The sequence below is a fragment of the Gopherus evgoodei genome, chromosome 17 (assembly GCF_007399415.2).
Source record: "Gopherus evgoodei ecotype Sinaloan lineage chromosome 17, rGopEvg1_v1.p, whole genome shotgun sequence".
Taxonomy (NCBI): Eukaryota; Metazoa; Chordata; order Testudines; family Testudinidae; genus Gopherus; species Gopherus evgoodei.
The window spans coordinates 8,972,809-8,986,188 of NC_044338.1; the positions used below are offsets into that span (position 1 = coordinate 8,972,809).

General features: G+C 41.1%; 1 protein-coding gene across 16 annotated transcripts in view; it reads right to left on the reverse strand.

Moving 5' to 3' along the window:
• MSI2 (musashi RNA binding protein 2) overlaps nt 1-13,380 on the reverse strand; it is a 388,040-nt gene that overhangs the window by 264,309 nt on the left and 110,351 nt on the right. For all 16 annotated transcript variants that reach the window (XM_030536737.1, XM_030536749.1, XM_030536747.1 and 13 more), the window contains one exon: nt 13,121-13,213. In XM_030536737.1, coding sequence (XP_030392597.1) covers nt 13,121-13,213 — 93 coding nt within the window. The remainder of the gene's footprint in view (nt 1-13,120; nt 13,214-13,380) is intronic.

The following is a 13,380-nucleotide window of genomic DNA, read 5'->3' on the forward strand; positions in this document are numbered from 1 at the left end:
GGCTATGAATGAATAATTATGGCCATAAGCTTGCATGTGGAAAAAAGTGTCATTCCACCTCTTTCCAGTAACGTGTGTTCCTTTTCCATGCTAGTCAGGAATTATTTATCTAAGCTTCCCACAGGTATTTTGAAGAGCCCTGCTCTTGCTAGAGTTCAGCTCAGAAAAGCTACCTTTTAACAAAAAACAACATGCCTTGTATCACAGAATGTTAAAATATTCTGTAACGTGACGATATCATGATCACATGAGCATTCTCTAAATTGAAAATGTTCTCCATCCCATGTTACATGACAAGCGTACATACATACATAGACACACAAAAAACAGCCAAAAGTAAAATGTTGCAAGCTTAATCTGCACCACACCAGGTTTAAAGTAACTGGGGCTATTTTTTCCCTTAATAAATCAATGTTAAAAGAGAAGTTTTTCCAAAAGCAAAGCTTTGGTTTAGTCAGCTGAGGTTAGTAAAAGTATGAATGGCATAGTATTCTGGATCAGGATAGTTGCGTAAATGGGTAAGAGTTGCAAAGTCTACCTATCAAAATACTTTTCTTAAGAGGCCAAGCATGCTGCACTTTGAGAAGGGCAGGTATTAAAATGCGGTTTCATGTAGTGGCATGGTACGTACAAAAAATTCAATGGAAAGTATTAGAAGGTTGATAATAGACCACCACCCCTGTTTCTGTCTCGATATCTACCTTGATCTGCTGCATTATACTTAGATCAAAAGCTCTTTGAGACAAGGACCATCTTTCTTTTCTGTGTCTGTACAGCACTGAGCATAGTGGGGCTCTACATCATGACTGGGCCCTGCTTGGCTCTGCCAAAAGTTTTCTTTCTGCATTGCACATAGTTTTATTCTGTGGAGCCTTAACTGAGGAACAAACAAGATCATTTATAAAATATTCAGCATTGTGACAGGTTCCGAGATCCTCAGACAAAAGAGACGAGTAACTTTAGTGTGAGATTAGTGAAATTTTTCACCCAATATACAGTTTATTGGTTTTGTACAAGACAAACAAATGAAAGCAACTTGCTTGTGACCTGGAAAAGATACAAGTCACTAAGTAGCAATGTGTTTCTACTGATAGCGATGTGTGGCATGCCTGTAAACCTGTACACATATACAAATTTCATTTATAGGGTAAAAGAAGTTGTGGGGGCAGAGCACAAATTTATTAAAAAAACCTCTTACTAACTCAGGCCCTCACCCTATCAATTGACTATGCAAGGGGATTTGCACGGACTTCACTGGGCTCTGTGCAGATGCAGGGGTCAACTTGCAGGATCAGGGCCATAGCTGCTACTATTTTATTACAAAAACAAGACAGAAATAAAGGCCATGACACCAGCCATGGCATTATACTGAAGTAAATGAGACACAAGAGAGGGGACTAGTGACACTGATGTCAAGTAGGGATGTGTTGATTTTGTTAATTTCAATTTTTTGCACTGAAGGGAGCTAAGGGAGCCAACCTGGAGAGATGCTTATAGCCTTTACTGCCCACAGACCTCGCTAGGAGCGGAGGGCACTTGTGCTCTGTATTATGGTAGCACCCAGAGGCCCCCCCTTGAGATCAGGGACACATTGCGCTCAATGCTGTATGTACACATTAGTAAGAGAGTTTCTGCGCCCTAAAGAATTTACAAGATATGGATGATAAAGCATAAAACGGAAAAGAAACGCATAGAGCAGCATTTCTCAAACTGGGGTCTGCGGACCCCCAGGAACTCCAGGGGGTCCATGGGCCCCACTGATCAACTCCTCTCCCTCCCTCCTTCAATTCCTCCCCCTCCCTCCCAGTGCCTTGTTCCCTGGCATGTAGGAGGTGCTGGGAGGGTGGGAAGGAGCAGGGACGGGGCAGAACTGTGTCCAGGGCCGCTGGCCCTGCTGATCAACTCCTCCCCTTATAAATCTCTCAATCACAGCTGTTCCTTGGCGCGCAGGAGGTGCTAGGAGGGAGGGAGAGGAGTGGGGACCAGACACAGCTCAGGGGAGGGGGAAGAAAGATGCAGGGAAGAGAAGGGGCAGGGGTAGAGAGGGGGCAGGAAGAGGTGGGGGGGCCTTGGGGGAAGAGGCGCAGTGGGGGCAGAGCCTGGGGCTGAGCTGGGGTCCTTGGGGGTCTGCAAAAATTTTTTAAATCAAAATGAGGGTCCTCTGGTTGTTAAAGTTTGAAAACCCCTGGTATAGAGAGATCAAGCAACTTGCATAAAACCACAAACCTTCTGTGCGACCAAGTCAGAAATACTGTAGATCCTTGATCTCCTAAGTCCTGTGCCTAATCAACTGGACCATGCCAGTTCTCAGTTTTAAATCATGATAATTTCCTCAATTGTTTAACAAAAAGGAAAGAAAACTACATTTCCAACTTCCTTCAGAGTTCTGATGCAGCTTCCCCCTCCAACTCAACAAATCCCACACCTTAACAGTACCTCCTTTTATAAAATCCAGCTAGAAACCTCTGTAACCAATATGTAACTTGTAACTTCCACAAAGCATGCGTCTTATTACAGACCACCTAAAAACTGGCTTCTGCACGCATTAGTTCAGCAAATGAAAAAAAAAATGCAATTTTAATGCAATGGTCAAGTTTTCTGCTTTATTAAAAAAATGGTAGTTGTGGTGGGAGAAATTATAAAAACATACATTTTAAGGCTAAAAGGGATCACTATAATCATTGCACGTCAACGTAAAATCTTAAAGGACTGTCCATATTATTTCTTAAGTGTACCATGGACTGAATACACAAAATTCTGAAAATCCAAAATCCAAATGGAAAGAACGCAGTAGGCAATATACAGAAGGACCAAAAGCTGTTCTCTAATAACCATATGAAAATAGTTCTAACAAACATTTTTTTATTGCTTGTAACTTGTCCAAAACTTTTTCAACAATGGTGTGTCACTCTCTTTGTTTTAAAGGTTTGTATTATTCAAATTCAGCAACTGGATGACTCGTTTTCTGCTGAAAACTTCCATCAACTTAGATGGGAAGGAAGGAAGAAAGAAAATGAGCTAAAAGCTATTAAGTATCAGCTAGATAGCTCATGATTGCTTCTGAAGGCAGTGGAGAGGTTAGCAACAGTCAAAAACAACAAACAAACCAAAACATCAACACATTATTAACTTTACTGCATATTAAAATATTTCTGGTACTCTATTACAGATTTGAGTGTAAATAAAGTCCAGACCTGCCCTTCTATTTCACAGACCATAACTAATTCACCAATAGCGGAAATACAACACTGAAAATTTAAAAGGCTGTCAAATCAAAAAAACGACTTCTCAAAGGAGGAACTACTTTAAAAATAAACCATCCATTTATCCTATTGACCACAAAATCTACATATCAGTGTGCAATAGAACAATATGATTTGGACTGTATGCCACATCTTCCATAATAGCACGACTCCTTGCTCCTCCTGACTCTTACATGTAGACTTCCAAAATTCCCCTGAAATGAACCCATGGAGAGAAAGCCACCTTTTTTCATGCTAACAACTCTATTGTAATAACATCTTCAGAGGCCATACCCAGGGTCTTAGGGAAAAGTAAACCTTAGGAGCATTTACTTCTCCACTGGTGCATTAACTCGTTCACACCCAGATAGCCTTGCCAAACAAGGAGGAGCTTTCTTTCATGTTTGTGTGTGTTATATTTTCACAGCTGTCAAAAAGAGAAGAATGCAGCAAGCAAATTATGTAAACTATCTGATTAGGATAAAATCCTTAGTGTAGGTAACTCCCTCTCCACTACACTCCATCCCCAGCCCCACACACACTCCAGTTAAAAATAGGAGACAATATAGGGGTTTCTTCATCCGTTACTCACATCATTTTTTTAACCCAGCAAAAAGGTTAAATGGGTCATTATTTGCATTACTCTCTTTATTCCAGTGTGTGATATTATATACACAAAGAAGGATTACCTATAGGGCACTGATTCATACATTTTGTTGTCTGCAGCTTACTTGGTTTAAAACTTGAATCTTGCCGTACAATACAATACTATGGCTATGTTGAGATATGCCTGAAGCAAAGACAAGGGCTTAAGGAGTTGTTCTTCTCCCACATAGTTTAACTATAACTAGCCCACAAACCTAGACTGCAAGAGGAAGATGCTAGAAAATTAAAATCCTTTGAAGCACCATTTTTTCATGAAAAACAATATCAGAAGCTAAAGACCTTTACTCAACTGGTTTATTTTGCTCCTGACGGGAAACAAGAAGCAATTGTATGAGATCCTTTGAGATTCAGAAATCCTGATGTTTTGAACTTACCTTATATCTTAAAGCCTTCCTGAGGATCCAATCTTTGCAAAACAAAGTAGGAACATGTCTACAGTTTGTCCGAGACAGCACATATAAGCCAGGAAAAGAAAATTAATACAACAAATAGAATATATACACGCTGTACTGTTCCAATTCCAGAATTAAATTTAAAACACAAACCTGACTGCCATACCCCTCAAACATCTCATTTTAGAAAAACAATAAAAATAAGGATGAAATAGAAGAACTGGACCCTGCTTGAAGATTTTCAGAGCAAATAAAGCAGACTGGGCTAGCAAAATCATCATGGCTTTCGTAGCAGTTTACTACAGAAAGGTTTAAAAAAGAGTTCAGAGGAAGGTTTAAAATGTCAACATGTGAAATTAATTTGAGAGATTTTAAATCTTCACCATAGAAATATTCTAAACCTGTTTTTAACCATTTATTATTTAAAACAGCCTTTCCCACACACAGGATAAGAAGTATATTTATATTTCTGAACAGGGTAGTCATTTGTGGCGATACCATGCATGGACAAATCTGAAAGGTTAAAGCAACTGAAACATACCATACCTTTTAAGCAAATGTGTGTCCCCATTGTCCTGGTTACATAGGCTGAAAATACTGTAGCCTCGTTATTCAACAGATTGTTCCCACAAAGGCCAAGTTGAGCATTTCAAGAAGATTTTTACGCAATTCCCTTTCAGTAATTAGGGCAAAAGTTTATCTGAAGCCCAATCATGTTAATGCATCTATTAACGGACAAATGTGACATTTTAACATTCTTAAACTCAAGTGGTGTTTCTGACCTAAATTCTCAGATTTGACTTTTCACCACTCAGCAACAGCTAAAACTCCAAACAATTTTCTTAAAGGTAACATATAGTTAAGATACAGAAAAGGGTTAAAACACCGTGTCAAACAACAAGTCCTGGCATTACACCAGAAGGGACATGGGAACCAGCAGCTGAGTTATAAAGGCCTGATTGTAGCAGCCCACTGGATTGGAAATGACTTGTAGGCCTAATGAAACAAAACTTTGGCAGTAAAACAGAATGCAAGGAATGAGACAATAAAAGACAGGAACAAAGGGAGCAGAGTTGTTTCAGCTTAGCAAAATAAGCTCACTTTGTTGTTGGGAAAAGCCAAAGCCGATTAGGATAAACCAATGACTAAGCATAAGTCTTCCAAACTAATTACACAGTTCACCATGTGAAGTATAATTGCAAGTCTCAAAATAAGGACTACTTTACTTTCACAGGAGTTCTATAAAGCAAGCATTACCTAATAAAAAGCTGAACCATAAGAAGTCCCTTATCTATCAGTAGTTTACAGCTTAAGAGGTGCACAACATGCATATCCTGGGAGAAGTGTAATTCATTAACTTTTAGGGGCTTCCTTCTTCTAGTCAAAATCCTTTAAGAGGCTATTGCTTTTTCTTTTTTGAAATGATACTGGAGTCTTAAACGCTCGGATACATCCTAATCACAGGGCAGTGAAGGAAAATATAAGCTAGAATCCATTAGCAAATAGCATGGTTTTATTTAAGAAAAGTATAACAGTTTAATTATCAACTAAAATGTTGATAATTTGGACCCGTTTCTAAGCTCAGGCAAATGTGCTCAGAGAGAGAGACAGAGAGTGAGCAAGAGCAGACTTTCAGCTCAGGGATTACGGCATTGATTTGGATTAAAATTCCAATAGCATTCTTCTGCACTGGAGAAAAGCGGTGGCAACACAGGGAGGAAATGGAATGGCAGAAATTGGACTTCACTTTAATTTTTTTTAACCTCCTTTAGGACATTCTGGCTTAAATAAATTAATACATTTTGTTCCCAGGCAGCTTTTCACTTTGCCTCTGGATCCTCCGGACAATGCTGCAGTCTCTGGGTTGTAAGCACTGCAGGGCAATGGATATTTATTTTTAAAGTGTTTTAAACTGCTTTTACTGGAATTTTTAAAGATCACAGGAATAATCCTATCAGGCTTAGGTATAATTAAAGCATCTAACATGGAGGCCAAAACCGACCTTACAGTGTCTTTTTTTTTGTTTTGTTTAAAAGTGTATTACATTTTTCACTTATCCACAAAATAGCATTTGGACTCTCAACCCTACATTCAGTGGACACAACTGACTCAGTTCAGTTTGACCCAGAAGAGCATATTAGGATCCTGCTCAACACAAAGAACCACTGCATACACTAGTGCGTAAGGCACTGGACTGAAAACAAGGAGGGAGCAGTGGAAGGTTAAAGTAGCTTTAAGCCACTCTTGCACCATCTGAATTCTGGGCTGCTCCGTGGGCGGTCCTGACATAAACCATCCCAGAGGTTTGTCTCAATTACAGCAGCCTATCCTCAGCTGACTATGGGCTGCAGTAAAGCAAGCCACAACCCTTCCTCTAACACACCTACCCACCGGGGCAGTGCTAGGCATTTTGCTGCCCCAAGCACGGCAGGCAGGGACCAGCGGACCCTCCGTAGGCAAACCGCCGAAGGCAGCCTGCCTGCTGCCCTCGCGGCGCCGGCAGAGCGCCCCCCGCAGCTAGCCGCCCCAAGCACGCGCCTGAAGCCGCCCCTGCTACCCATCCCCTCTTCTCGCACATCCCCCATGCCAGGGCTTGCAAGAGGGGTCCTTAGAAGAAAGCTTGAGTGATGTCTTCCTCAGTTCCTTTCCTTGGGGAATCCTCCAGATCCAGGGATTTCTTTCAGAGCCACTTCTCACAGATCTGGCCCTTTTATCCAGTGTCATAATTACATATAATACCTAGCTCCCATATCAGTGTTTCTCAAATGTGCCCACCAGGGGCTTTTCTTGCAGCCACAGCCTCCCGGGCTATGATGGGGGCGGGGGTCACTTTGGGTTGCATCCCCTAGCTGTAGGGCTTCAGGCTCCACCCCCCACTGCCTCCCCATCCAATCCCTGCCGCCCCCTTCGCCCCTGGCCCCCGCTGGCTTCCCCAATCCTCTGTCCAGGACTTAATTTGTCCCCAGACTTGCCGGGGCTGAGTAAGTCTGCTGTGAAAAGTGATACCCTGTATGTTTGTTCATATCACTTTTCATAGCAGACTTACTGGCTAGCAATAAATAAATTACAAAGATTTGGATGTGTATTTGTGCACGTTTATTTGCTTTTCCTAAACATAATTAAGTATTTTAGGAGAAAGCATGAGCAAGAGTTGGTCACCACACTCTGAGGCCACCAAATAATTTGTCCTGATGACCCCTGTCCTATATAGTGCTTTTCATCAGTAGATCTCCAAGTGCTTTTTGTACAGAGGTCAGAACAGAAGTGAGGATCTCACCCCAGAGTTCTATCCCTGTCTCTGCCCTCACCTGCTATATGATCTTGAACAAATCGCTTCTCTCTCGGCCTCTGTTACCCATCCCATGCTTTGTCTATATTGTCTATTTAGATCACAAACTCTTCACAGCAGACACGCTCTCTTGTGCCTTTGTACAGTGCTTATCACAATGGGGATGCAACTCCAGTTACTGCCATAAAACCAGCACCAACTGCCACCCCCACCACTCAAACTGCACTTTCTCATTTACCCCAAAAAGGACTGATCTATTCTGTATCTAGTCCTGAGCTGGTCCCATTCCTGAGACAAGCCAGACTTTTTGTGACAAAGCCCATTAAGTTTATAAAAGTTTCTGCTCACATATTCAGTATTACAAGGGAGGGACAGTTCAGTGGTTTGAGTACTGGCCTGCTAAACCCAAGGTTGAGAGTTCAGTCCTTGAGGAGGCCACTTAGGGATCTGGGGCAAAAATCAGTACTTGGTCCTGCTAGTGAAGGCAGGGGGCTGGACTTGATGACCTTTCAAGGTCCGTTCCAGTTCTAGGAGACAGGTATATCTCCAATTATCTTTTTTTTATTACCTACCCAAATGTCCAAAAATTGCGAGTTGCCCCCCTCCCCACCAAAACATGAGATTTTTTAAAATAACATTTGTGTTCTTTTTCTCTCTCATTTTTGAGCCTTTGGGGCACAGTCCAGTCATATTTTCCAGCTTTCCTCTGCAACTACAAGGGCTAAAACTTCCCTTATTTGTTAAATGAAAGATTCTTTAAGGGAAGCAACAAACATCAGGAGACTTGTGATAAAAATCACAAGAGTTAGAATTGCAAATACGCATCGGTGCCACCTGGTAAACGTTTGTGTCACAGTAAAAGCAGAGGAATCTAAAATAACTGCAGTTTTTGCTTCTTTTACTTGTAAGTTTCTCTCACTGAACTGGGAGGATGAAGTGGTTTCAAATAAAACACAGTAGGCCCCTTCCTACCAGCTATATTTACACTAATGAATGATACCCAATCAGTCTGGCCCACAACCTGGTAGCCATCTTATCCCCAAAGTGTATTTCAAGAGCTATCTGGAGTTATGGAACCAGCCACTCATCTGTTAAGCTTCCCTCTACAACAAGCAAAAACAAGATTTCTAGAACCACATCACTGGTTAGTAATTTTTTCCACCTCAATAAATATATCAAATATTTCGAAGAAAAAGGAAACAGCTGGAGCTGTTCTTATCAAACACAGGAGGTGTCTCAAGAATGTCCATAATATAAGGCCTTTTTTTGTTCTCTGAAAAGTAAAGAAAGTGCTCAGTAATTCCAATCCCTGCAGCCATGCTGATGACCCATCATGAAATATTATTTGTATTAAACTACAAGTGAGATTGAGGCTCCATTGTGCTAGGCACTGTACGAACACATTGTAAGAGAGAGAGTCCCTGCCCTGCAGAATTTGTCTAGTTAGATCGTGAAAGGTAGGAGGGAAATAGGCATAGAGACGGAAATCAACTTGCCCAAGGTCACACACCGTTATCAGTGGCAGAGCCAAGGGCAGATCCCAGGCCTCACATGCCAGTCCACCGTTATATCACATTACTAGGTCTTAATGCCAGGTGTGCTGAACACTCACCAGCACTGACACACATTGGTGTTACAGGTGCTCAACACTACTCAGAATCAGGTCCTCAGACAACATCACCAGATAACAGCAAATCTGAAACACAGACTACCTGTGAGGTTAGCATTTTTATACTACCTCACGTACAAATGAGTAAACTTAAGCATAAATGTCTCACCAAGGTCATGCAGCAAGTCACAGTGGAATCAAGACTAAAACTCAGAGGTCTTTTCTCCAAGCTGCATGCTCTTACAGTTAGCATACTGGACTGGGAAGGAGGAGGAGATCCGGATTCAATTCCCAGCTCTGCAACTTAACCTCTCTTTGCCCAAGTTCCTCATCTGTAAAATGAAGGTAGGACTTTCCTACCTCACAGGTGTGCTGTGAGGGTCAATGTTGGGAAGGTATTTGGACTAGAATGACCAGAACTAGAGAAGAGCCAGTTAACAAGCAACATTGTTGTATACTATAATAGTAATACCGAGCTCTTGTATTTTTCATCAGTAGACTAGAACACAGATCTCCCGAGCCCCAGTGCTCTTGTCACTAGGAAACACTGCCTCGCATTATTGCACTCATGCAGCTGTGTCACTTCAATGGTACATGACTATTTGGTCTCAGTCCTGATTCAAAAGATGCTCATTGTTGAAGGCCGGAGCAAAAGCTTTTAGATGTGACTCAAGATTTTGGGTGCCTCCATTTCTGGTCCCCAACTTGAGACCCAAAGTACCCAATTTTTATGAAGTACCGAGCACCTTCTAAAAGTCAGCCCCTCTTAAAGTTCTCTCTAGTCAGGCATCCATATTTTGAAGCAATCAGAATCACTAGTCCATTTTGAAACCCTGGCCTGGCTGTCTGCATTGGCTGTCTGCATTCTCAGAGACTCAGAAACTGCAAGCATGAAACTACCAGATGGCAAAATTAAAAGACTATATTAAGGGTGCACTCAGGCAATATGCAAAGCACATACATCAAAACTATTATTAACTTTAAAAAATACAGGTTAGAGGAGTTCTGCCGTTTTGATAATGACTACAAAAGTAGCATCCAAAAGCTCATGTAATCCTTTAATAAAAGGCTCAGCGGGCTGTAAACATCCTGCCGGAATCGAAGATTATTATTTAAAATAAAATGAATGGTTTGCAAAGCAACTATCAATCCAGCATAGGAACAATTTATAAGCACCACTCCTCTGCCCTCAACAAACTAACGTGTGGCCGAGGCTCTCAGAGGCTATTTAAAAACGTCCAATAGGAACTGAGAGCTGCTCTGCTCTGGGGAACCTGATGTGTCCTCCTGCAAGTCTACAACCAAATCATCAATGGTTGCCAACAAAATCTGGGAATTCAGTAGTGCGGACTATCAGGGCTTTAGTGCCAGTCAATAGCTGGAGGCCTGAGACAACGTGGCAATGGAAGTCCATTTTTTTCCCCGTCTCTTAAAGATCACCTAACCCTACCAGGCCAATAGAAAACAGCTCAAAACAGTTTCTAGGCTGTTTCCCAGACCATCGCTACGGGTATTGCAGAATGCAACCTGTTGGAGCAGTTGGTTTACAAGTAAAGAATAACAATGGTGCAAGAATTCCCAATGAATTATGGTAGTCACTGCATGCACTAGCATTCAAAGGCGATCATATGGTGATGGATTAATAGCAACAAGTTCTTCCCAACGTATTTTGGACTGATTAAAATAAAAAATTCAAAAGGGGCAGCTCTCTGAAGCTCTAGGCCCTCTTGACACAAGTTATTTATGGCAACAAAACAATGAAACGGTCTTTCTGTCCTGACCAGAATGCAGTCCCCCCCATGCATCACAAAACTCTTCTCCTTTGCACAGATCTTATCCCTTCACAGCTGTCTGAACAAAGAAATGCACCACGCAGCCTACCCTGAATACCAAAAGACCAGAAATATTTTCTTGAGCAGGAGGGAGGTGGTTCCAAAGCGGAGGGCCTCCCAGAGAAAATAAACTATCAGACCCCTCCCTAGAAAATCAGGGTTGGATCCAGCTCAAATGCTTCTGTTGATTGCAGATTCTGCAGTGTGACATGGCAAGAGATGCCATCTGTTGGATAGGAAGGTCTCAAGTCATTTAGGACCTAACCAAAAGGAATAGAATGAGGTGGGGTTTAGGCACAGTATTTAATTTCAGAGCGAGAGAGATAAGGAGACAAAAGACGACTAGTGAAACACATTCTGCTTTGCCTACCTCACCTGCTGCTTTTAAGAGCAAATTCAAGAGTAACTTGTTTAAAGTGTCTGAAAGAGTTTTCAGCAGATGGCACCTAAGGTCTCCCAAACGGATTTCTTGCACCAATCAAGAATCATGGTCAGAAGACCTTTGCTTAATGCTAATGGATAACAAGGGAATGTTATGCTGGCTTAATAAGGGGACAGAAAACTGTAAATCCTTTAGAGCAGGGTCACCCAAACTTTGCGGCGGACAGTAACTTTCTGGAAGCTAGAGAATCCTAAAGTTTGCATGACTTAATTGGACCATTGGGTTTTCAAGCAAAACTGCTTCGGTTTTATTTCAGTGGCAGGTTTGGAAGAATTAAAACTGGAATATCCCAAAGCACACTGCATAAACTTGCCATTGCATAACCTCGTCACATTGCTTCTGACTTGGGAGCCTCCTGCAAAACAATGTATATTGGGAAGGGTCTTGCCTTCTTTTGTAGGCCACGTCTTAAGAGGACAATCAACTTGAAACCTAATCAATTAAGAAAAAAAAGTTAAAAAAGTCTTTCCAAGTATTGCACCTGTCCCTGAATTCTGCTGACATCTTTTGTGGTTTTACAATCACGTTGCCCTAATTTAAATTTAACCTGCCGCCTCCTGCATTGCTGTGTGATTGATCCATGCAGACAAAAAGGGGAACAGAATGACTGTATTGTGCCAGAAGCGAAAATGACTATGTGCAAAGCACAGCAAATAAAATGGGGGAAAGAAAAATATTCTTTCTGATCAGAGTTTTCATAATCTTAAATGTTACTGTAACAGTTGCAGGTAAAAATAATTTCAGACAGAGGTGTGATTATTAAGTTGACAGGGGTCCTTTAGAGACAAAGACAGCATTTCAGACTCAGCAAGCTGCGTTTTGAGTGGTTGGAGTCATCGCCACTTTGGACTTGAAATAATCTGTTCAGAAAGTCTCAGGGATCCAACTGCTCTACAACAGCTTTCTCTGGTTTCCCACAGAGCTGCAATCCTGGAACAGAATCCTTGTGGACACAGAAGCCTTTCCGTATAGAGTCAGTGGGACTCCATGCTAGCGTACAGGCCTGTCTGCAAAGATCCAGTTACAAGATTGAGCCTATATTTGTTCCTTTCTTGAAAATATCCCCTTCTAACATTCTGGTAGTTTCAGGTCATCTTCATTGGTCCTGTGTCACTTCACAGGATGTTTCTGCAACAACATCCAAAAAGGACCTTGCTCAGGGAACTTTTTTAAAAGAAAATTAAATAGACATTCTGGCATTACACACAGGACTTCTGTTATTCCTAAGACCCTGTTATCAGCTACGGTCATAATTTAATGACTCCACCTGAACTCTCTGGATCTCTCACACACACCCCTTTTACCACTGAAATTTCTGTTAAATAGAAGGCTGATTTTATGATGTATGAAATATTATATCATCGCTTATCCAAGCCCCACATTCTTCCCTGAGATACACACATGCAACTTTTAATGATTTAGTTACTAACTTTTATTAAAGAAACAAAGTTGTCAACAGTAAAACTTTTTTTTTTTTAATATATGCTTTATAAATACAAAAGGAAATATTAGGCTGATTTCAATAAATGTACCTAAAGGCAAAAGTTAGCTTCACATTTGATTGTGACTCTTGCTGCAGTTTTTCAAAATATACTTAAAAAAGAGAAGGAATTCAAACTATGCAGTGTTGACTTGTGCTGGCACTTACCTTGCCAAACTGTTCAAAGTATTGCTTTACATCTTCCACTACTGTATTAGCAGATAATCCACCTACAAATATTTTCTTTGTTCTTGTGACCATCTGTAAGAAATTACAAAACAAGCATACAGTTTAACCAGATTATTCAGAACATTATGTGAAAAAAGAAATATTTTTCAAATGCCATCCCTAACCAAGTTAATGAGAATACTTCTTCACGAAAGCATTTCAGAGTCTATTCAATTATATTTGGTATTTCTTGTTTTGTT